The sequence below is a fragment of the Trypanosoma brucei genome, chromosome 9 (genome assembly GCF_000210295.1).
Source record: "Trypanosoma brucei gambiense DAL972 chromosome 9, complete sequence".
NCBI lineage: Eukaryota > Euglenozoa > Kinetoplastea > Trypanosomatida > Trypanosomatidae > Trypanosoma > Trypanosoma brucei.
Window position 1 is genome coordinate 1480906 of NC_026742.1, and position 23179 is coordinate 1504084.

Consider the following 23179-nt stretch of genomic DNA (forward strand, 5'->3'; position numbering starts at 1 on the left):
GTACGTGGGCAAAAATATTTGCATGGTTGTATAAAGGGTTCATTCGTAGCATTCCCTTTGTGTTTCTTTCTTTTAAAGATCTTTTATGCAGTCGTATCGTGGCTATGTTTTACGTGTTTTTGTCACTGCTGAGTGGTACCATGTGGGAGGTAGCGAAGGAAAAGGGGAGTGTAGGTGTTAACATTTGTGGTGGAGCGTCATAATGCATTGTTATCATTGGCCCAATGCAGTGAGGGATTGTTCGGTCGACTAGGAGCTATGCATGTGCAGCGGATTGAAGACTGTTTTTTTTTCCCCTCCTTTTTTTTTACGCTAGTCCTTCTTCTCTACCTGTGTGTGTGTGTATGTTAGTGAAAGACGTTTTTTTTTGTTATGTTATGTTTGAAATTGGTCGCGTCTTTTTTCTTGACCTTCTCCTCCTATAACAGGGAGACGTGTGTTTGTGTGTGTCCATGTGTGTAATTTATCCATTTGCGTTTTTACCCATTACCTAATGTGTTTTGCTTCCGTTTCTTTTTTTTTTTCAAAAAAAAAAACGATTCATTCTTCTGTGCAGGGGTGTGAAGTGGGGACGCATTCCACTTGCTTCCACCCCATTAAGGTGTCGGTCATCAAGACCCTTTTCCTCGCAAAGACGTAGCGGGAGGAGGAAAAAGAAACTGCTCGGGTTTGCGTGAGTTCGCACTTTGTTGCATATTCCTTGCGAGACTTTATGCGGCCGCCGACGTTACGTGTATTCACTTCACCACATGTAATTCGTCATCGCATCACAACTCTCGCTGTGTCAGGTACCAAACTCAACCAACGCTTATCGCTTCTTCTAGGAGTAGGTTTACCCGAGTGCACTGCAACTGAGGGCCTGGCGAGTTCGCTTCGGTTCGTATCACAGGAATGCCTCCCTCCTTATTTGGCCTTTACATTCTTAAGTCACTGTTGGTCCATGTGGTCTGCCTCATCGTCATTTGCCGTGGCTGCCCGCAAAACGGTTGGAGGAACAAATGATTCAGTCGCGTTGGAGACATTACTCAATGTTTCGGAGGAGTGTCTTCTGGCTTATAGTCGTATAGCGGGCGAAGAGAATCGCTCTCAGCGTCAGATAGTTAACGATAGGGGAACTGTGAAAAATGCAACAATGGGAGCGTCAACACCGCTACCACACAATAGAGCGGGTTATCATTATATCGTGGATCACATGTTGCGAATCTGTTCCGGTTATATGGATGCTAGAACGGCCGTTACTCTTCTGCAGTATGCTGTTAGAGTTGAGGACTCAGAGGGCGCCGTCTTTAAAGGACTTGTGGAGTTATTGGCTTCTCGAACTAGTGGTGATCCATTGTTGTTTGAGAACTGCCTGCGTAAAGTTTTGGGTGTTGCCCTCCCGGTGCACGTTTCTCCCATCGTGACGTCTGTGTTGTGTCTGCGCGTTGTGACTTCGAGCGTTCTTAAGCTTTGCATGCATCATGTGGCCACTGTGGTTCGGGGTCGCCAGAGCGGACGTCTCGCTGTCGAAAATGCCCTTGGGGGGCTTCATCGATGTGCTGTGATGGCGCTTCACTGGCTTTTGAAAAATCCCTGCGGTGATCAATGGTGTAATGAGTTGTGTATACAGGTAATGTCGTGCCTAAAGTATGCCCCCATGTTTTTATTGTGTGATGTGTACGGTACAATGGCGGATCGTGGGTTGGTGACGCCCTCAGTTCAGTGTAAGTTTCTAGCCAATTGTGGAGTTGCATTGGGTTCTAGTGGTTCCGTACCGGATCACTGTGGTGAGGTAATAATTCGCGCATTCACTGAACTCACAAAGAGTGACCGCGAAACCAGGTATATTGAAGAGGGTCTTGTGCATGGCAGTGCTGCTCTTGTTGCGCTAGGCAAGGGGGGACTTGTTCGGCGTGCGTACGTTATGTTTCCAACGCTTCGTGTAACACATCATTTGGTGATGGCCCACGTGCACCACGCAGATGTTGTCCGTGCCTGTGATTCGCTTCTCAGCGTTGCATGCTCGCGTGAGGAGGGTTGGATAAATATTCCACCTCCTGTGATGCACGCCATACACGCTGTTTGCGTACTGGTTGGTCGGTCAGGTAGTTCCGCCGACGTGGTGCCTCTTTACCGCGCAATCGTGTGTTTTCATAACCCCGGCATCATCGTTAGCCAGTGTATGGAATATGTTCTATCTGGTTTGTGTGACCGTGTTGCGCGTATTAACGGGCATTTCTCAAAGGAAACGCAGCCATGCACGATACTAGAACATATTGTACCTTTGTTACGCGCAATTGTGCGTTGCATTGGTGATGACATCAATACCGACATGATACTTGAGCTACTCGAAACAGCGCTGGGCGTAGAGTACTTTTCTGTTCCATTGACTGCATCCATCGTATGGACATTTCAGCGGTCGACAAGTCTTGCGTTAAAAGATCTCTTTTCTCGCGTAGACCCGTCAACGAACGGTGTTCCCTTTTTAAATTACTATGCCCTCTGCCACGCCCGTGATCGGGGAATGCTGGAAACTGTTGAGCATCTCGCAACCGTCTGGCACTGCGATGTGGAACCCATCCTAAAGCGTTATACTTTCCTGCTGCCATCATACAAGTTATGGAAGTGTGCTGCTTGTGGTCGCTTTAACAGTGACAGGTTTAATTACTGCTTGTGCTCTGCGCTCCGGAATGGGTTTGTTGTGTGTAGCAAATGCGCTTATGCACAGGATGAGCGATTAAGTTTTTGCCAGTCATGTGGCGTCCGTACGGAAGAGGGTGCGGTTGCGGCTGCCGTCGTCCGCCGTGCGTGGACCTGTGGTGAATGCGGGGCGAACAATCCTGCGCGGCAGGTGAGTTCCTGTTTCCGCTGCAAGGCAGATTTGGGCCCAGTGGCAAAAGCGTTGAAAGAAATGGGGAATTCCAAAGTGACCTCGTGCTCATGCCCTACTGTGGATAGTTCGGGTGAAGGGAAAGGATCGTGTAGGTCTGTGCACTATTGCCGACATTGCGGATGGATGCGTGAACCCTGGGCGGTTGCTAACAGCACTGTGTGGCGCTGTGAGGGATGCAGCCAGTTGCGAAGCTCACTCGACCGCACCTGCCCAGAATGCCCCCACGTTGACTTCTTGCCCTTTGCAATGGCGCATAAAAGTAGCGACGTCCGCTCTTGTGTGGACTGCGGGGCCATGGCGGAAAACCCTTTTGCTGAAAAATGTGCTCTTTGTGCCGGTGCTTTGCGTGTGGGGGCAACGGCGCTGAAGGCCCCAACAACATCGTCAGCGGCGGTTGGAGAGTCGGAATTGATGGTTGAAACGGCCCAGTGGTGTTCGAATTGTGGGGGGATAGTGGTTGAAAAACTGTCTAGTCATTGTTCAGAATGTGGACATGCGCTTCATTTTGCTGACGTGTTGCATCTTGCCGTGCGGCGCTGCAGTGCATGTGGAGAGGATTTGGGTACGCAGCAAATCGGAGTTGTATGCGTTCACTGTTTTTCATTTGCTCCCCCTGTTCCACGGGAAGGTTGGAGCACCGCTGTGGTACATGAAACCTTCAGGGTGATCGATCGCGCCATGGAACGGAAGTTGGGCTGTGACACGTTAGCGGACTTATTTCACAAAATCTTAGTTTCTTTCCGACAGCACGTTGGACAGGCGACAATTAGCGAAACCCGTGTGGCTGTGGCTGTTGCATTAGGGCGGTTACAAGCAGTGTTGATCGCAAGTGTTCCGTATGAGAGGATGGCCCGCCGAGTAATTGCTCTGACGAAGCAATTGTTGGAACATGTTGATAACGTATGTGGCGTTTCTTCTTCTCATTTCCATCCTGGACAATGTCCGCATTGCCTTGGAACTCACAGGCCGGAACTTTGCTCTTTCAACGAGGAAGAATGGGTGTGTGAGGTGTGTGGGGCCGAAAATGAAAATGGGGATGTATGCCGTTATGTGTGTCGTAACTGCCTCTCCCTTCGCGACACGGTCCGTGAGTTGTGTCCAACGGAAGCATGGGAATGCCCCCAATGCCAAAGGGCAAATGTAGATTTTGAATCATACTGCATTTTTTGTGGGGTTCAGCGGGCTGTGGTTGAGGATGCTGTTGAGGAAGCAGCCGAAGTGGTTCCTTTCATTCCTGCCAAATGTAGTGAATGCAACCTCGTGCATCTGGAGGCTCGGTGCCCCTTATGTCATAACACAATACCCGAAACTCTACGGAAGGCTGAGGGTGTGGTGTGTCTCGTGACGAGTCGGTACGCCTTTATTCAACCCGTCGGCACGGAGCACCCGAATCAACGTGTGTACGTCGGCCAACAGTGGTTGCGAAAGCACAAATGGACAGGAGGGGAAAAGGTCACATTCACGGCACGACTCAACGACCAAGGTGGTTTTCGTGTGACTTCTGTCCACTCTTAGACGCACGTCACCCCCACTCCCCCGCGTTTCCATTGATGTGCAAGTACGAAAAAAAAAAGGAGTAGAACGCTAGTTGCTTCGCGACGACCCTTGGTTGATTGGATCAGGGAGTATGAAGAGATGGTGAACTGCCCCCGTGTGCCTTGTTGTTACCGTGGTAAACGTAGCGACGGTCACATCACATATCCATTGTTTACTTGTTTGTTGTACAAGCATGTATGCTCATATTGAAACCGTGCCCAACCTCTTGTTAACTCTGTTTCTTGGCAGTGCCGTCGTGTTATTTTCTTTGCTTCCCTCTTTTGTTCATCATGATGTTGTTTTCAACTAGGTCTGGGGCCAAATAGGCTGGAGGCAATGAGTGGTTCCCATTGGATGCTGGCGGAAATGAGCGGGAATCTGACATGGATAAAGCGATCGCCACAGTCAGACCACTGCGCAAACTTGTTTTCGGTTCTTTCACCGACACTTATAGTTGGCTATTCTGAAGAGTATGGTACTCCACTCGACTACATTTTGTTTTCGACTGTTTTGTCGGTTACGCGTGAGTCGCCCACCATCGTTGCACTTCACTACGATGGCACGCGGAAGCTACTTCTTGTGGCGCCCAGCGCTGACGATTGTGCGAAGTGGTTTCAAGCTATGAGTGTAATACCGAAGAGGGGGGTTCCAGAGGAAGTGTCTTTGAATGTGCAGGCACTGATAATGGGGAAGTCGGCGCTAGCCTTGGGGTCCTCTGGTATTTCTGCGGTTACCTCTTTATCGACACCGCATCAATCCCGATTCTCTGTTGCCAATGTTCCCCCAATAAGTCGTGGGACACCTGGTTTCAGCACTGTAGACACCAGTGTCGTGGAATGTATGAGTCGGCCACAGCAGGGCGTTGTCGATGAATGCGCGAAATCTGCGGATGGTGGCCCTGTTCCACCTCACACACCTCTAATGCATTGCGGCACTGGAGGGATGTGGAGTGAGCCACTTTACAGCAATGAGTTCTTTCGTCGACAGCGTTCTCATTCATTTGAAACCGCAGCGACGGCGGAAGAACAAGTTTCCCATAGAGATAATTTTTACGAAGAACGGCATGATCCCCGATACATTCCACCAATAGCAATAGATCGGTTGGACTCGGCCTGCCCAAGTATGGGCTCAAGTACCAGGCACCCGAGCTCTCGGCGAGATGGAGCTCACCCAGCACCGTTTTCAGTGTCTAAGACAATTTCACTACCCCATGTCGAAGCCATTCTTGAAGACGATGGTTTCGTGCACGACACTGAACACGCAATCAGGCAGAAATCATTTTTTCCATCTAGAACAATATCGTGCCCCGTCGTTGAGGTGGACGATGAGTGTGATACTGAAGAAGGAGCGAGATTTTCCGAAACATCGCCCACCATAGATAGAAGGACTACACTCTACAGTGACGATGGTCTTATTCGAAGTGGCCATCGTTCTCCGCGGAGACTTAGCGTCTGTCCTCTGCCCACCGGCGCCGTTAGAAGGCGATATGGTGGGGAAGGCGATAGATATGATGATTTTGCTCCTCCCCACGTTGTGACGCAATCCGGGACATTGTCGGCAAGACATTTGAGGGCTGCGCCTTTCCCCTTTGGTGATCCTGTTGACTGTGAGGCAGGCGTCCGTGGCTCGAAGGAGAAGGGGCGGTCGTCTCTCTTCCGATACAGCGGTTTGCGCAGCATTAGGGAGGCTCTTGATGAACTTTTATCTGCCGGGGTTGATGGTGATGTGAAAAGCGAATGTGGCGCCGTCGGCGGGGAGGAGCTTCATGAGTGCCATTCACCAGGGGAAGTAACGCCAAGCGCAGAAGAACCGGGGAAGACGCCGAATGGTGTGCGGTCACCAACACTGGAAACTTCCCTCGAACAAATGCCAGTACCAACGGATGTGCAACTGAGGCCCTGTCGCGAGGACGATCCCGTTGCGAAGGTGCCGCGACGTATGTCACTCTGCAAAACCAACGGTTTCGAGGAACTTCCCCCGGAAGCAGCAGATGTTGATCCGAAGGTCGCAGAAAACCCTAATTTACCGAGCGGTAGTTCCTCGCGCTCATCCTCACCTTCACCAAGCACGAGCGGCTATTGTCTTTTTGAGAAGAAAACCTGTGGGCCGAGATGTGGACCGTTGAGCGCTTTGGAATCTGTCGCGAGGCGCCGGGTGAGCGCAGCCCCGAATGTTGCAGACAGCAACGGCTCACGCTCCACAATACTTAGTATCCGCCCCTCCACACGGGTGCTGACTGCTTCATGTGAAACAACCCCCACACATGCCAGGACGGACTGCGATGACGGTGGCTTCACCTCATCAGTTCATTCTCCATAAGAAGTTGTGTAATGCAGCATAGTCTTTTGTATGGAGTATTGCAGGGACCGCATGCGTGCTCGGGCGCCCCCCCCCCCACTGGCGACAACTTTGTTTTTTTGTTTGTCATTGTTTTTGGTGTCGCAGCTTTTTGCATCGGGAAAGACACTACACCTGAATTTGGGTTAATTAATCTCTAACGGTTGTCCAAACTTTTGTCCCCCTCCCACCCGGGTCGAGGAGTTATGTGGAGAAGGGTGTCTGCAATTACCAAATAAAATTACGGCGGGTATCGTGTCGGTTCGGTCTGTTTACCATCGTGGTATATTTGTGTTCTTATAGTGCTCGCAGGTGTGGATATACGCATGTGCTTGGCTCCCATTTGTAAAGGGTTCGACTGTTGGTTCCATGAAGGGCATACAGCTTTACGTCTTCACTGTTAGTTCGACTTTGTCCAAACGAGTTTGCTCCTTCTTTTGATGCATTGGGCCCCGTCCATCATGTTGGTACGGATGCGGTGTTCAGGATGGTTTGAAAACAGTTGTTGGGCGGGCGGATTTATTGTTTGTTTTCTTCTTCTTTATTTCGTTTGTGTTGCGGTGTTTGCAGTGCTGATGCTGGTGGGAATGCAGTTTTACGTGTCCATGTGTTACATCTATTTTGTGTTGATGCCCTTCTTTCTTGATTAGTAGAGATGCGCCTTCGTAGTTGTTCGCAGCATACTCTCGTTTTCAGTCGGCCAGATCAAAGCGTCCCTTTCCATTTGTTAAACTTCGCTGTTTTACCCTCTTACCGCCTATCTCGTCTTATTCACGACGGATAAATATTGCATGTGCGCGCAAAGGTGTATGTATATTTTTGTTCTTCTTTTTCCTCTTTACTACAATGACTCGTGTGTTCATACATTTGTGCGTATGAATGCGTGGATGTGTTCATCACCGTCCATTACGCAGCAAAACACAATAACCCCTCCACATTATATGCAGAGCTCTGCCTTCAGAGTGGCGAGCCTCCTGCAGAGTCGACACCGAAGGGGAATTTGCGATGAAGGCGAAAGCACACTTGCGAAACTCACACAAGGTGTTGAGATGTTTCTTCAGCATGCGGCTGATGTCCCACCTGTGATGTTGGAGAAACTCAGTGAGGTTGGCGACGCGGATACGAGTACAAACGGCTGTAGTGAGCGTCATGACGATGTTGATGAATCTATGGATGAGGCGGAGGTGCATCTGAACGTTGTTGCAGGCGTATTGGAGCCTCGTGAAATGCCAAAAAACGTATCAACGATGAGTGGACTGCTTCTTCCAACAGTCGATAATCGTAAGGCTTTGGAACGCCAGAAAGTGGAGGAGGCTCAGGCGATGTTAAACCTGCTTGCAGCGCTGACGGCCAACAACAAAAAGGAAAACACTATTGGAGCGTTAACCGGCACTAGTGAAGCGGAAGTGGACGATGAGTCGACCACGACTAGCGATGAGTCGGTGGTTATATGTTATGCGGATGAACTGGAGAGTGATACAACCTCTTCGTGTAGTGAAGCGGATGCACAGCAGGAACCAGAACGATCGGCACGCATCATTGAATTAAATTGACACCATTTTTTCGGTGCTTTACAACAGTGCGTGCCTTCATGGCGGGGCGTGTGTTAGTGCCGCGTTTGTTTGTAACGCGCCCCTTTGCCCGTTTGTTCACCTCCCTCACACACTCTTTACCTTTGTTTTTCCCGATTTGTCACCCTTAAGTTAAACGATTTCGTTGTAATGATAAGTGTATTTGTTTTGGTGTGCATTGTCTATTTCCGTGTACTGGAAATAGGTTCACCGGTCTTAAGTTTTGGGCGAAATCTTTTACCTCATGCTGTCTCACATCTTTTTTTTTTTTCATATTACTCGCTTGGTTGAGATTGGAAAGGGTTTGGTACAGTGTAGTTCCGCAAACAGAAGCGGATAATACGGAAAAGAGGGAGATAAAGGTTAACATATTATTTTGTCCCTCTTCACGCAGTGTGCAATACCATAACATAAGGTCCCAGTGGAGTACTAGTGACGGTAAAGGTGGTAAAAGAAGGAGAAAGAAAGAATTGGGGGAAAAGGTAAGACAGTTGCATTGAAAGCACTGTGGTTGGGAATATAAAAAGAGGGCTGAGTGTTGCGGTCATCCGTGTAGGGAAGTGAAAAAGGTAGACAAGAAGCGAAGGAGGGGGTGGGGGTGAAAAAAAAAAAAGGCGAAAATAGAACGTGAGGGATAGTTATTTATACACTAAAAGAAAAAAAGTATTTATAAGTGAAAAGGGCAATTCGACGACTTCTGGTATCACAAAAAGAGCGAGAAAACTGACGATTCGAAAGGAACAACCATGCGGCGACTGATATCATCACACACTGTACTGCCAACGCTGGCAGCCTCACTTCGGTCACTGTACAGCCCACTAGTTGAGGAGCACTACAATAACCCGCGCAATGTCGGTAAATTAGACAAATCCGACCCAAATGTTGGAACTGGTCTCCGCGGTGCTCCAGAGTGCGGTGACATGACTCAAATGCAGGTGAAGGTGAACCCTGAAACGATGGTAATTGAGGATGTTAAGTTCAAAGCATTTGGTTGCGGGAGCGCGATTGCGGCATCATCCTACGCCTCGCAGGCAATTCGCGGCAAAACACTTGCTGAGGCACTGCAGCTCACCAACAAACGGATTGCACAGGAACTTTCCCTTCCGCCTGTTAAATTGCACTGCTCGATGCTGGCGGAGGAAACTATTCAAGCCGCAGTTGAGAACTACCTTTCCAAAAACCCTTCACTAAAGTCGAAGGTACACAAGAAAAAAACGGAAACTCCATCCTTATCTCAGACATCCCAAGTAGCTTCTAAGTCAGAGGCTGTTGGTGAGGTGTCAAGCTGATAAAATTGAGTTTGTAAAAGGCCAGTGAAGGAGAGGGACATCAACAGGAACATTGGCGCTGAAGGGGAGACACCGCTATGGGGACGGCTTCCAAGCCTCTGATCGCTTCGTCCCAGCTCTAAATCGAAGCAGATGCTTACGGGATTTCTCTTTTTCCTTCTCCACATCGACCGATCGTTTTTTTTATTTTCCTTATTCCACTTCTTATTTAAAATCTATTCAAGACGTGTCGCTGCAGGGAAGCGAAATGGTATTCCATAAAAGGAGGCTATAAAGAACCGTTCATTTTCACTGGAGGTTATGCAACACACGGAGAACAGAGAGGCGCTGGAGCGCATGTGCGCCCACAGGTAATTCAACCACGATGGCACGTATGATTATTGGAATGTGTGAGTGCATATGGGAGCCGTGGGCTGTTGAATATGAATTCTGCCCAGTCATTTATTACGATGCGCTTTTGTTTTCTCATGTTAAAGGAACATGTTTATGACAACATACGGGGCAGCAGGGAGTGAAGGAAGGGGGAATCTTGATATATATATATATATATATATATATATATATATGTATTCATTTATATATGTCACGATTTATTACCCCCTGTTTGTTTTCTATCTTGTTATATCCCTCTATATACCCCAGTTTTTTTTGTTGTATCACGGGGGCTTGTTATTTTCCGTTCCCTCATCTTTTTTCATTGAAAAAAAATATCTTTAGTAGTCACTATAACACGTACGTGTTGCACCATCACGCTTTCTCCCGACTGTTCCTTACCTTTATCATGTTTTATGCCACCACATGTTTTTCTTTTTACTTCCTTGCATCATGCACTCGTTTTCCTCCCCTCATGCACACGCACACGCAAGCACGTACTTATACATATATATATATATATATATATATTTGTTTACGTAGCTACTTCCTTTTGATGGTACTTTCCTTCCCGTATTTTTTATGAGGTTGCAACGTCTTACTTCTTGTTTGTTCCCCTCCTCTTCCATTTCTTGCATTCATGATGAGGGGACTGAGAACTGAAGGGGACGAAAGTTTTTTTTTTTTTAGTGTTTGCTGTGCCATGTGATGTTGTGGGGCAAGTTGGTACGAGGCGCGTGTTGCGAAGGAGTTTTTTTTTTTTTTAGAGTTTTACTTCACTTTCTTATGTGTCTTATCTGCTCACTTTTCCTTTTTTCTTTTTTAATTTTTTTTTTTTGCTCTTTGCGCTTGCCTGGCGCACTGTGCCATTAGGTTTAGGAATGCAATCGATATTTTACTGAATGCTGTAATCCCTTACGTGTGTGAAGTGTTTAGTTTTGCTGCAGTGATTTCTATGGATATGATGAGTCGGCTACGCGGAGTTGGAAACCTCAGGATTATTGGGGCGGTTTACGCCACACGTGACGAAGGCGTATTTTTTGTTTTTTTTTTTGTTGGAAACGTGTTCGCTTTTGGGACGCAGCAACATTTGTTGCGTCGCGGGGGTTATGAAAGATAAGACAGCGAAAAATAAGACGAGATAAGTTTGTGGGAGAAAACTCTTTTACAGTGAAGAGGGAAGTATGTATGTCACGATGTAAAGTGGGAGTGAAGGTTTGAATTAGGGAATATGTTAAATATCATCGGAACTTTGCCAACCGGCGAATTCAGTACATATTCATGTCAGGACAAACTTGATGTCACCCCCTCCCCCATTTGTTGATTCCTCTCTCTGGAGTACACGTCAGTTGCGTCCTTCCACTTGATTACTTCCTCCTTTTGGTGGTCTTTCTTTTTTTTTTTTAATTTTTTTCTCTTTGTATTTAAGCACTATAGCGATAAGGGTGCGTACTTTGTGTGTGTGTGTGGGAGTGAGTGGGAGGCGAGGGGGTTGGTCCTATCACTTATCTACTACACCCTTTATTTATCGCTCTGTGTAGTGTATCAATATATATATTGATATATATATATTGTGGTGGGGTGTTACCCAGCTCCTGTTTCTAATTATTACAGGAAGAAGAGAGGAGCGGCAACGTGCGAACTAGGCGGAGTAGCACTGCATAGAGGGAGAGGGGTCAACATTTCTTCATGTCGGTTGTGATCTCAACATCACTCGGCAGTTTGTTAATTAACCTCCGTTTCGTTGACTGCCCAAAAGCTTCCTTCAACTTTCTCGCCCTCTGTGCTTCATCATACTATGATGGTTGCAGGTTTCACCGTCTGGTTCCTGAGACCTTTGTTCTAACAGGGGACCCAACAGGAACTGGAAAAGGAGGTGAATCTGTTTTTGTCCATCACCAAGATATCAAGCAGCGGTACTTTGAGGATGAGGGAATGGGAAACGCATTGCACGATCGTCGTGGTGTCGTTTCCATGGCGCATAAGGGAAATAAACCGGACACTAACGCATCTCAGTTCTTTATTTTATTTAAACCATGCCCGTCACTGGATTCCAAGCACACGGCGTTTGGGGTCGTGGATTTTGGCTGGAATGACGGGGAGAGCGAGCGCACACTGAAGCGGGTTGAGGAACTCGAGGCGGATGGAAGTTACAACGTGCTTGATGTAGAGGCGAGGATTCTTAGTACCACGGTTTTATATAACCCATTTGCCGAGGGCCACATCAAGCTAAATGTATGATGTAGTTCCCTGTTTTTTTCTTTTTACATTCAAACCTTTGCAGTCTCATTGCTGGCGCTCACGGACTTTTCCCCCATACCAATGCGATCGTTCCCGTGTGAATATACATTCGCACTTTGTGATTTTTCACCTGTGCTCCCAGCTCCTTTGATTGGTGAGTCGTGGACAGCTGCAGGTGTTCATATAAAAAGGGGCGAGGGCGCAGACTCCGCACACACGCGCATGCGCGAATGCCTGTGAAATGGAGGAGGGTAGTCATTTATGTGAAATGTTCTGTGGAGACCCGTTACTGGTCAGTACCAAGTGGAGCATTCGGTTTAATTCGGGAGTCACATAAGGGACATCCTCTCTTTCCGCTTTCTCCGGCCCACCACACAGGAACAGAAACTTAGATCTTACAATGCCTGATAAGATTGAAAATAATACCCGCAAGCGACCACGTGAGCTGCCATTTGTTGAAGATTACCGCCCCTACACGGGAGGGCAGTTGGCTCAACTGAAGGTTCGTAAGACCACTCACAAGGAGCATTGGGATCAGTACTATAGAAACAATACATTAAACGGTTACCGCGATCGTCATTACATCTTGCGCGAATTTTCTGAACTCCGTGAGGTTCTCGAAAGGTTGAAGAAGAACAACGAAGCTACGTTGGAGGAGTGTGTGTGGATGGAAGCCGGTTGCGGTGTCGGTAACGCCGTATTCCCTATTCTTAAGGATTACGGTGACGTTTCTGGATGGCGAGTTGTTGGTTTTGATATTTCTACTGTAGCGATTAAACTCCTGCGTGAGAAACAAAATACACTCCCACATGTGGAGCAGGAGAAGTTTACTGCCTGGGTGCTGAACCCCGTTGAGCAGGATATTGCCCCCATCATCACGGCATCCGTAGCGAGGCAATCCCGCCCTCGTGGTAATGGGTTGGTGGATTTTGTCTCCATGATTTTTGTTCTATGCTCTATTCCGGTTGAAGAGCATGCAGTAGTGTTGCGGCGCATTGCGGCCTGCATGAAGGAGGGTGGGGTTTTCTTTTTCCGGGACTATTGTGTGGATGATCATGCGGAGAAGCGGTTTAGCGCGCACTGCCGTGTGGAAGCGAACACCTTTTCACGTACGAATGGGACGTTAAGCCACTTTTTCTCCGTTTCTGAGTTGAGGGATCTGTTTTGTTCCGTGGGTTTTGAGTTGATAAACGTGGAAGTGGTTGAGAGAGAAGTTGTCAACAGGAGGGAGGGCATGAATTTACAACGGCGATTCTTGCAAGGACGCTTCCGAAAAATACGGAGAATAGGTGACAATGGAATTGATATTGTGGGGAACGGGAATCTCAGCAGGAACATGCCCCAAAAGTGAGGGTAGGTGAGTGGAAGTTCGCTTTTCTCAAAGGTTGTTTATTATTTTGCTTTTGGCGTAGTGCCGGTGCGCCGCGTACGCAGAGGGCAGCGGTCTAATCTCTTCTTTCGATTTGGTCACCTTCGACAAGAAGGGTAGAGCAAACGTATTTGTTCCTCACCCTCATCAATTCCATTTCGTCAATTTCTCCTCCCCCTTTTGTGGGGTTTCTCTCCATATTTTTGTTGTTAACGTGTGTTTTTGTTTTTGTGTCTGCGCCCATATAATTTATCTGTCCATCTGATATATATACACAAATGCATATGTGCCGAAGGAGTCACTTTGAATGACTTCTTATTCGCTTTTTATTTCAAGCCGTTGTAGGTAATGGGTGTCCATGGACTGTGGCGCCTCCTCGACACCTTCGGTGAGGTTACGCAACCCGCCGATTGGAAAGGCAAACGCGTTGCTATCGACGCAAGCATATGGATAGCGCAGTTTCGATCAAGCTGTGAGCCTGGTGAAAGTGTGGAGGAGCGAATCCTGGAAGGTTTCTTCATGCGCATTCTCAAATTACTGTTCTACGGAATCGAACCGATTTTTGTTTTTGACGGGCCTTCCACCATGTCAAAGCGGGCGGAGCAACGGCGTAGGGCTCAGCATCGTGAAGCTCTGGAGCGGGCGATGGTGACACGCCACGCCCGGCGACTCATTGCTGCTCAGATGAGTGCTGGTTTACTCGATGTTCATTCGCTTCCTCGAAAGTATCGATCTCCCGGAAGTGGTAAGAAACTGCAGAAACCTTTGCGCCAGTCTTTGCCACCAACCGATTTGTTGCACGACGTCGATGAGGACGTGGGGGAAAGCTGTGTGGAAACGGGAACCATTTTGCTGCAACCTAAAGGGCGAAAAAAACGACCTCGGGAGGTTTGCTTGGCTCCAGAGGTCGTCTCACGGTCGTTGACACACTCTTTCTTGAGTGAGGCCGAAATATTCTTGGAGCAAAGAAAGACTTTTGAAAAATTCCACGAGAATAACAGGCTTGCGTACACCAGCACTTCGATATTTATGGGACCTCGCCGGGTGGCTGAAGAGGTTTCCAGAGCACTAGGGGGTGCTACTAGGGGGGAAGCTGAATCAATTCAGGGTTCTTCAGCAGGTAATAGTTCGTCGTCTTCGGTGTTGGTTGAAGGCGTGGGAAGTGCCGCCATTGTGGTGGAAGAGGAGTGTGGTGACAGTGTTTGCGAAATTTTGAGCAGCAGTAGTTGCTCGGTTATCGTTGTTGATAATGCCATTAAAACTGACCCTCATACTGTCGATGCTTTCCATCATAATGTGTCTTTTGGAAAAGAGGAGGAGTCCACCTCCGATGAAGTTGAAGTGTTGAGTAGCGGAGACTATTGGTCGTGTGCGGACAATGACTGCGATGATTTATTAAGTCTTGCAGCGTCTGACAGAACGCCAGACACACAATGTAATGATTCAACACATCTGTGGTATCCGGGGACGCAGTTACTTGGAGGCCTCGGATCTGCCGATGATGGCGGAATTGTTGACGAGTCTCGGGATAACTGTACAGAAACATCGTGTGGTTTGAGCGAATTCAACCCCTTTGGTGGTGTTGTCGTTCCATCCAGGAACTTAAGGAAAGATGAAAAGGAAGTACTGCTCAATACTTCTGTCATCACCTCTTCGGAGACACTGGAGACCACGGGGATACCCTTGAAAGTTCCGTCCGTCTCCCGGGAGCATGTAAGAGAGAAACAGGTTGTTCCCTTTGAATTGCTAGGGATCGTCGAGTTGCTCGACTGCTGTGGGATACCGTATGTCTTGAGTCCTAATGAAGCGGATGCGCAGTGCGCCTTTTTAAATGAGCAACGTGTTGTGGATGCTGTTTTCACTGAAGACAGTGACGTCATTGTACATGGCGCACCGGTGGTCCTCCGTGGGTTCTTCTCCAAAGGGCGGCATGTGGTCGCGTACCGCCAGAGCGACTTGTTGGCGTGTGGGGTAGACAAGGTTGTTCTTGTTGCGCTTGCCCTTTTGCTTGGATGCGATTATGCAGAGGGTGTTAACGGGCTTTCACTTTTGGAGAGCTTGCACGTCATCGCAGCTACTTGGCGTCAAACCACAAACTCTGTGGAGGGCGGAGCCGAGCAGGTCCGAGATATGTTGAGCAGCTGGTGTTCCGCTGTGAGGCGCCGACGTATCCCTTGGGGAGAGGACGTGCCATTAACGCGGTTCTACCGGAACTACGTGAAGTGGAGTACATTGCAATTAGCTGATTCCTTTCCGGAAAGCCACGTGGTGGACGCCTATTTCAATCCTACGGTGAACACCGATACGCGGCCTTTTGTCTGTGCAGAACCTGACTGGACGAAACTCCGTTTGTTCGCATCGATGCATGGGATTCTCAACAAAAAATACTGCGGCGAGCGGCTAGAGAATGCGCAACGGGAGTGCCAGCGCCGTCAACCACCAAGTGGAGACCCCGCTGATTCTGCTCAACGACGACTTACAGATTTCTTCAGCCCACTGCCAAATCGTGAGCGGGTAATTTTCAGAAAACAGCCCCCAAAGTTCTCGGAAGCCCTCTCCTATTTGCGTGCAGCCAGGGGTGATCCGTGAGTTGTTAATAATTTTTCTGCGCTTGTGGTGGCGGTTATGCGAGAAACTATCTCATATAAAGTGGTGGAGGGCGGGGCGCCGGCGACCGTACAATCCTTCCAAAAGAAATCATTATTATATTGTATATTATAAATAACAGAAGCGACGTGGTGAACTCCCACTTCAAGGTTAAAAACACTGGTTGCATCATTCTTATTTCGGTTATTAACCTTCCCTCTTTCCCCTCGGTAACGATCTTGGGTCGTCACACACACTTGCATATAGCGTGGTCAAAGCACAGCCGAATAAAACAGAGAAGGAAAGGGGTATTGAAGTGGGCAGAGGGGAAAAAGAAACTTTTGCAATCACCATGACAACCCTTAAAGGTGGTGGTGATAAAACCTATCGAGAAAACTGTCCTCCCGCGTCGGGTGATAACTTCGTTATTGACGATATTGGGTCATCCCCAGCAAGGGATTTACCCCCGGCTCATAATAGTGTCGGGACGAAACTAGGGAATGACAGTTTTGGCCTGCCGTTGTACGTGCCGCTTCAAGATTCAGATCGGCCCGGTAAAAACAGCAGTTTGACTGTACCGTGGTCTTTGCGCAAAAGTGATGGGAGAAAGGAAGTTAGGGTTTTAGAGTTTCTACGCTCTCCGCAGTTCTGGCGGCAGGTGGAGTTCGCTCTCCGTGTTACGTTGATCGCTGTGTTTCCCTCGGTCGGGCTTGTCGTTGGATTCATTCCCCTCAATATTCTTGGGACGTCGACGTCCATTCTTTCTGCTATTGTCTTGGCATCCAAGGTCACTGTTGGTGAGATGATTGCTTTCATTTTCACATGGCTACGCGCTGGCTGCATTTGGTTACCTTTTGCAACGTGTGGGGTGGCGCTCGGCCTCGGCAACCATATCGGTGTGTGGTGTGCCTACTATACGTTGGTGCTTTTCGTTATCGCAACATTCACAGAGAATATGGTGCGTAGGGTTTGTCTTTTGCTCTTCAACATCTGCATGATTGGTCTCCTTGTGAAACCAGACAGTTCTTTGGTGTACCCTTCGCGTGTTATGGCCGACTGGTGCATTGGAACCCTTTTATGCGCCCTGGCAGTGTTTGTACCGTACCCCATCTTTTCCAAAACACGGGCGCAGAAGGCCCTCTGCGAGATCGCAAATTGCACCGGTGCTGCCTTTACAGGTATGACGTCCTGTTTTTGGTCACCTTCTAATGTTGAACGGAACATGTCTATGACAAAGGTACGTATGCTGATTGCAACCGTTGATGAGGCATTACAAACATTCTACCTTGAACAAGACCATTCGTTTTACGAGTTTCTATTTGATTCCGGTGATGCACGGAGGGCGCGCTGGTTTAAGGCCCAGTTGTTTGAGCGTCTTCGTACGAATCTGATCGCTCTCTCTCAGGTTCTTGACATGGTAGAGGGAAGGCCGTGGGTGATCGACGAATCAGAGCGTTCTCTCGCGTTTGGCCAGCATTTGTCCCCGCATATTAAAGATGTCGCGGCATCTGTTGACAAGCTCATGGACGCACTCACCTCTGCCCACACAATTAAGGCTGTGAGCGATTTGGATGAGCTCTTCACTGACGTAAGTGCGGCGACAAGGAAGCTTCAGCACGAGTTCAATGCTGCACGTCTCGATTTGTTTTACCAACACCGCCCCGAAACGCTGGAGGAATTCGTTCCCTTAATGACGTACTTTATGTTTACTATAATTAATTCGCACGACACTATCTCGCAATTTGGTTGTGATATGTCCAAGGTAGAGGTGTCTCGGATGTCGTCTGCGAAAGTAGTTGTTGCGAAGGTCGTGTGGGAACCCTTTAAAGAGGAAATCGAATACGTGCTAAAGCTGTTCAGAACTTTTCGACGACGGGAGATACAGCGGCTGATTGAAGCAGCAAAGGTAAGTGCGGCGATGATAGCCACGGTTGGTTTCTCCCTCCTTATTGGCGTTGACAAGGAGTCTCTTTCTGGTCCTAGCATCATTGCCTTCGTCTCTGGTAGCAATCCCGTAGAGGCGGTGCAAGCGTCGGTGGTACGTCTCACAGCTTGTATTTTGGGAACTGTTATAGGTTTCTTTGCTGGTACGTATTCCTCAACTCCAACAGACAAAATTATATCCGTGTGCGTACTTATGTTCATTGGTACCTTCTTTCGAACTGACAAAGATTACGGTATATTGGTTGTCTACGCCATGTTCGTACTAATACCCTTGAACACAATGGAATCCACGACGACGGAGGACACCTTGTCTCGCATGAACCAAATCACCTTCGGTATTCTCATTTATATCATCATAAGCGCGGCTGTGTTTCCACTGAGCCCGAGTCTCATACTTCGGAAGAAGCGCATCAACATCTTGATCAGGTTTGGTGAGGCCGTTACAAAATTGTGTGGTCTGTTTTCAAAACCACTGACTACTGACTTACTTGCCGATGGGAGCAACGATCCCACAAGTAACGCTCCAGTCGGAAATGATAGTGTCCTAAGGTCCAACATATCGGCTTCAAGGGCCTTCACCTTGAGTTTCAGTGAGCGACTTATTGTGTCGACGGATAGCTGCATGGAAGAGATTGATGCTCTGCTGAACGAGACCTCGCGGCGCCTTAAGCGCACGGTGCCATTTGAGGGTTTCGCACGGAAGGAGCGCGGTCTGCTGTTCGTGCACTATCCAACGAAGGCATGTGAAAGGACGGCGTTTACTCTCAATCGCATGATGGGGCTACTGAGGTCAATGTGGTGTAGTTGGTCGATTTTACGAAGTCAAAAGGCGTACACACCCGAGATGCGACACATTCTCCGCACACTGCAGCCCATCGCACTGGATGCCTCCAGTTCCTTTAATCGATTTGTAGACCTCATGTGCTATGCGTTGCGGAACCCCACTACGGCACTCCAAACTGAACTTATGCAAGCTGTCTTAGACTTCATGCAGTCTGTAGAGGAGTTGTGTCTACGGAAGAACCACATCATGATTGCGGTTATCACAAAGGCAGTGAATGCGGAGTATGGCATGAATAACTTAACTCATGGGAATGGTAATAGATCTCACCGCTCCGAAACTTTGACACCTCCGTGTGACGCGACCGGTTTGGCGATATCGGAATGTGCACGGTCTAGCGGGATAAAGAGTTCCGCCCTTCCGCTGCTTCGAAAGAAAACCTTCAATTCAATAGACTCCATGGGCATCTCTGGTCAGAACATTGTGTCGTTATCGGATAACTTCGTTATGCCAATATCGGGAGAGGATTCAGAGGGACTGCATGCCTTGTCGTTGAGCCTTTCTATGTTTTCGAATGATGCAAAGCTCCTTTTGATGAGTCTCGAAGAAATGTTGGATCACATGAGGAAGACCGCTTAAACTTGATGGGTGTGAGAGCTTACGATTTTCAGTTTGTGCAGCTGTTTAGCAGCGGCTCTGAAACCGAGATGACCCCATTTACAGTACGAAGAAGTGAACAGGAGTTTTATTAATTTTGGCGGAGATTACTCAGGTAACGGGGCCATAGCGATCGTCGTGTGTCGAGCCGAGGTGGTGCTGCTGATCACGCACGATTTTTTAAAGGAAATACTACGTCTGTAGACAGATATGTGAAACAAAATCTGGGAAATTCTTTGACGGCATGTGTGTGACGGGAGCAAGTGAGCGATGGGGTCAATAATGCGTGGGGTTTCCTTACTTTTCATCAAATACAACCCCATTCTATTATTTTTATGTTATCGTTGCCTGATGCATGTAGGTGCTACACGCTTAGGCGATTTGTGGTCTCAAGGGTTAAACATATGAGCGTTTTCCACCCCCTCCTTCTACGGTCTCCTTTCTAACTTTTTTGTTTTTGTTTTTGTATTTTTCTTCTTTTTCTTGTTTTCTTTGTTTCGTCACTTATCACGCACACCTTTCTGGCGTCCGAGTGTCACCAGCGTGTGTGTTCGTGTAACTTTGTTGTATTTTCCTCCTCTTGAGTGAAGCGGTTGGTTGGGCTTCATGGAGGAATATGAAAAACTGTGAAGGAGAGGAGGGCACATGATGGTGACTGAAACGCCACTATGATGCAACTCCTCTTGAGGGATCATAACACATTGCGGGTGCCAGTTCGTCACGTTCATTTGTTTGTTTACGTGCGCTGTTAGTTTGCCTAAGTACCCTGTGGTTTGAGGTTCATAAACACGCATGTATCATTTGAAAGAACTGTGTTTCTTTTTTTTTTTCTTCCCCTTTCAGTCCTGCTTTTAATGATTGCTCGGACAAAACAGAACAAGAAGTGATCGAAAGAAGAAGGCTTAAGATAAGAGGGCTTCAGAGAAACTGTGTTCGTGAGGGGGATGGGTGGAAGAGATTATGTGCCGTAGGGAGTGTGAAGTCAGTGCCACATGCGCAAAGCAGTGTGCTTTCGTTGCGTTATTTCCTTCTTGTTACTTCTTCCTTTCTCTTCACTCTTCTTATAGCACCTCCCGCTTTTTTGTTATTTGTCTTCACTCATTCACTTATTATTTTTTTGCCATATAAAACCCGATGCAAACGGGGATAAAGTGTTGTGTTTATAATATTCCCCTTATTTCACACAAATTCATCCCTGGATCATCGCTCCTTGCCCTCGCTATTTCACCAACCGCCAAATCACACGTAAAACTGATATTAGGGAGGGGGGAAGAAAGGGAAGAGAGAAGGGATGATGCCCCAAAAGAAAGTCATTAAGAAAATGGTTCTGATTGAAAACAAAACAAAAAATAATAAACCACGGGGAGGAAGAAGTGTGTATTTGGGGTTATATGTAGGAATGTAATGGTGTAAGGATGATGCATAATATTCTCTCCACATCTGGAACATCAAACAACTATGTGTGATAATGGTTGTGTTTGCGCACGAAGGGAGATTTCGCTAAGATAAGTAGTAACGGTGTTGTTCATCAATATGGTCGACCGATGTGGCCACACTACCTTCTACCACCAAATCTAGATGTTTTCCACCGTCTGAAGAAGAAATATTTTCTTTTTTGCTGTCACCGTGTTGAATTCCGATATTCATTTCTTTTTTTCTTTTCTAGGCTTCCGTAACTAAAAAACGTTTCCGCGACCTTACTGCGTGCCACTTGACAATGAAACGAAATAATGTGCGCATTTCCGTTGAGTGACGCACGATATTTCAGTTAGCTTCTCAGAGTGTCTCATGCTGTATGTAGTGCTATGTCTTGTGCCCTGCCGAATACGCTCCTTACCTGTATTTTCTGTTTGTTATTTCCTATACTATGTAGATACACCCACAGAGCTCGGCACTGGAACTAAACGAAATCGGAGTAACGATGATTGGCACTATGGAAGACGATAGTGTGCCAGTTATTTTACCACAAGCTTCCTCAGATGATGTTTCCACGTTAACTCTCGTGAAGCGTTTCGTACTCGTTGGGACTCCCCTCATGGTCACGACTCTAGCTCAGTTCACGCTTAATGCCGTTATGATGGCTATCATCGGAAAACATTTTGGCGTGAAAGAGCTCGGTGGGGTGTCGCTTGCACTTGGAATGCTCAACGCAACTGCATTTGCTTTTTCTGCGGGACTTTGCGGTGCGTTGGAAACTGTGCTCTCACAGACATATGGAGTATTTCAGTCCCGTGGTGGTGAGGGCACCATGTACCTCTACGGCACCTATACTCAGCGGATGGCGGTGATGTTATTAGTCATTAGCATTCCCATAGGTATTGCAGTGATATACATTGACGTACTGCTGAAGTCTCTTGGTGAGCGGCCAGAGGTTGTCTATTACACCGGGAGGTTTTGCTGTATTGCAGCTCTTGGCATTCCTGCATTGCAGTTCTCCCAGTTGATCAGTCGTTACCTCTCTTGTCAACACCAGACAGCTCCCCTTTCAGCTGTAGCGGTTGGTAGTGCAATACTTAATCCGATCTTGCAGCACCTCTTCATTCGTATGTTTGGCTTTAATGGCTCACCGATGGCGTGGGTTCTTCTGTACGTTGTTACCGATGTGCTTTTGGTTGCCTACACATATTATACCAAGACTTACGTGACAACATGGGGTGGTTGGGACTCTAACGCAGTAAAAAACCTGAGGCCATTAGTGAACCTTGCTGCACCTTCTTTGGCTATGTCGTTGGTGGAGTGGGTGGTACTTGAAGTCATAATGGCTTGTGCCGGGTTCGCGCCTCCCACAGATCTCGCTGCTTTTTCTATTACTGTGCAGGTATTTAGTGCTTGTTGGGGAGTGGCCTCTGGCACGATGTTGATAGTGTCAGTGTTCATTGGGAATGCCATAGGGGAAGGTAAACCACTGCTGGCGAAGCGGATAGCGAACATAGCAATTGTTATGGTCGGTGTGACAACAATGCTTGACATACTGTTGTGCTGGAAGTTCGAGGATCGGATACCACTTCTTTTTTCTGATGATAAGGAAGTGGGTCATGTGTATCGCAAGCTGATGCGTTTTGTATTCCCTTACCATGCTGTGGACACGTTTCAGAGCACTGTAATGGGGATACTGCGTGGGTGTGGTTTACAGAAGATTGGCGCTGTGATTATTGGTGTTACTCTCTGTGTTGTGGGTGCTCCCCTTGCATTTTTTCTTTTCTTCTACGTGGGTGTGGGTGTTGAGGCCCTATGGATTGGTCCGCTGTGTAGCGTGACGTTTGTTGGGGTTCCCCTGTACATATATCTCCTTTACTGGTATATTGACTGGTCTAAGTTGCAACCACAACAGGAGAGCTTGGACCTTGCGGTGGAACCGTTTATTTCGGTTAACAATGCACCACTGGAAGAGGATATGTACGGTGCTGTTGAGAGTCTTGGAAGTAAGGATTAGGTTGCAGCGCTAAGGGTGTGTGATATGCTGAGTTGTGTTCCTTCCGATATGGATGTCCTGTTGCCTTGTGCCTTTTCTAATCATTTTGTTGTTATTATGCTTTAAATTTTTCTTTGCTGCGTAAGCGGAGTGTGACGCACGGTATTTCAGTAAGCTTCTCAGAGTGTCTCATGCTGTATGTAGTGCTATAT

The 23179-nt window shown here is 47.7% G+C and overlaps 9 protein-coding genes across 9 annotated transcripts; all 9 read left to right on the forward strand.

Annotated features, from left to right (window-relative positions):
• Positions 1-712: 712 nt before the first annotated feature.
• Positions 713-4387, forward strand: TbgDal_IX6950 (hypothetical protein, conserved; the record flags this gene model as incomplete). The annotated part of the gene is made up of 1 exon (XM_011778583.1): positions 713-4387. One exon carries the CDS (start codon positions 713-715, stop codon positions 4385-4387), a length of 3675 nt encoding a protein of 1224 aa, XP_011776885.1.
• Positions 4388-4744: 357 nt separating this feature from the next.
• Positions 4745-6727, forward strand: TbgDal_IX6960 (hypothetical protein, conserved; the record flags this gene model as incomplete). Its single annotated transcript, XM_011778584.1, has 1 exon — positions 4745-6727. The coding sequence occupies one exon, from the start codon at positions 4745-4747 to the stop codon at positions 6725-6727; it is 1983 nt and encodes a 660-aa protein (XP_011776886.1).
• Positions 6728-7536: 809 nt separating this feature from the next.
• TbgDal_IX6970 (hypothetical protein, conserved) lies at positions 7537-8298 on the forward strand (the record flags this gene model as incomplete). Its single annotated transcript, XM_011778585.1, has 1 exon — positions 7537-8298. One exon carries the CDS (start codon positions 7537-7539, stop codon positions 8296-8298), a length of 762 nt encoding a protein of 253 aa, XP_011776887.1.
• A 764-nt stretch (positions 8299-9062) lies between these two features.
• Positions 9063-9605, forward strand: TbgDal_IX6980 (iron-sulfur cluster assembly protein, putative; the record flags this gene model as incomplete). The annotated part of the gene is made up of 1 exon (XM_011778586.1): positions 9063-9605. One exon carries the CDS (start codon positions 9063-9065, stop codon positions 9603-9605), a length of 543 nt encoding a protein of 180 aa, XP_011776888.1.
• A 2061-nt stretch (positions 9606-11666) lies between these two features.
• On the forward strand, positions 11667-12218 carry TbgDal_IX6990 (cyclophilin type peptidyl-prolyl cis-trans isomerase, putative; the record flags this gene model as incomplete). Its single annotated transcript, XM_011778587.1, has 1 exon — positions 11667-12218. The coding sequence occupies one exon, from the start codon at positions 11667-11669 to the stop codon at positions 12216-12218; it is 552 nt and encodes a 183-aa protein (XP_011776889.1).
• A 400-nt stretch (positions 12219-12618) lies between these two features.
• On the forward strand, positions 12619-13569 carry TbgDal_IX7000 (hypothetical protein, conserved; the record flags this gene model as incomplete). The annotated part of the gene is made up of 1 exon (XM_011778588.1): positions 12619-13569. The coding sequence occupies one exon, from the start codon at positions 12619-12621 to the stop codon at positions 13567-13569; it is 951 nt and encodes a 316-aa protein (XP_011776890.1).
• A 366-nt stretch (positions 13570-13935) lies between these two features.
• TbgDal_IX7010 (DNA repair protein RAD2, putative) lies at positions 13936-16176 on the forward strand (the record flags this gene model as incomplete). The annotated part of the gene is made up of 1 exon (XM_011778589.1): positions 13936-16176. One exon carries the CDS (start codon positions 13936-13938, stop codon positions 16174-16176), a length of 2241 nt encoding a protein of 746 aa, XP_011776891.1.
• Positions 16177-16525: 349 nt separating this feature from the next.
• Positions 16526-19537, forward strand: TbgDal_IX7020 (hypothetical protein, conserved; the record flags this gene model as incomplete). The annotated part of the gene is made up of 1 exon (XM_011778590.1): positions 16526-19537. One exon carries the CDS (start codon positions 16526-16528, stop codon positions 19535-19537), a length of 3012 nt encoding a protein of 1003 aa, XP_011776892.1.
• A 1939-nt stretch (positions 19538-21476) lies between these two features.
• On the forward strand, positions 21477-22988 carry TbgDal_IX7030 (membrane transporter protein, putative; the record flags this gene model as incomplete). The annotated part of the gene is made up of 1 exon (XM_011778591.1): positions 21477-22988. One exon carries the CDS (start codon positions 21477-21479, stop codon positions 22986-22988), a length of 1512 nt encoding a protein of 503 aa, XP_011776893.1.
• Between the last annotated feature and the right edge of the window lie 191 nt (positions 22989-23179).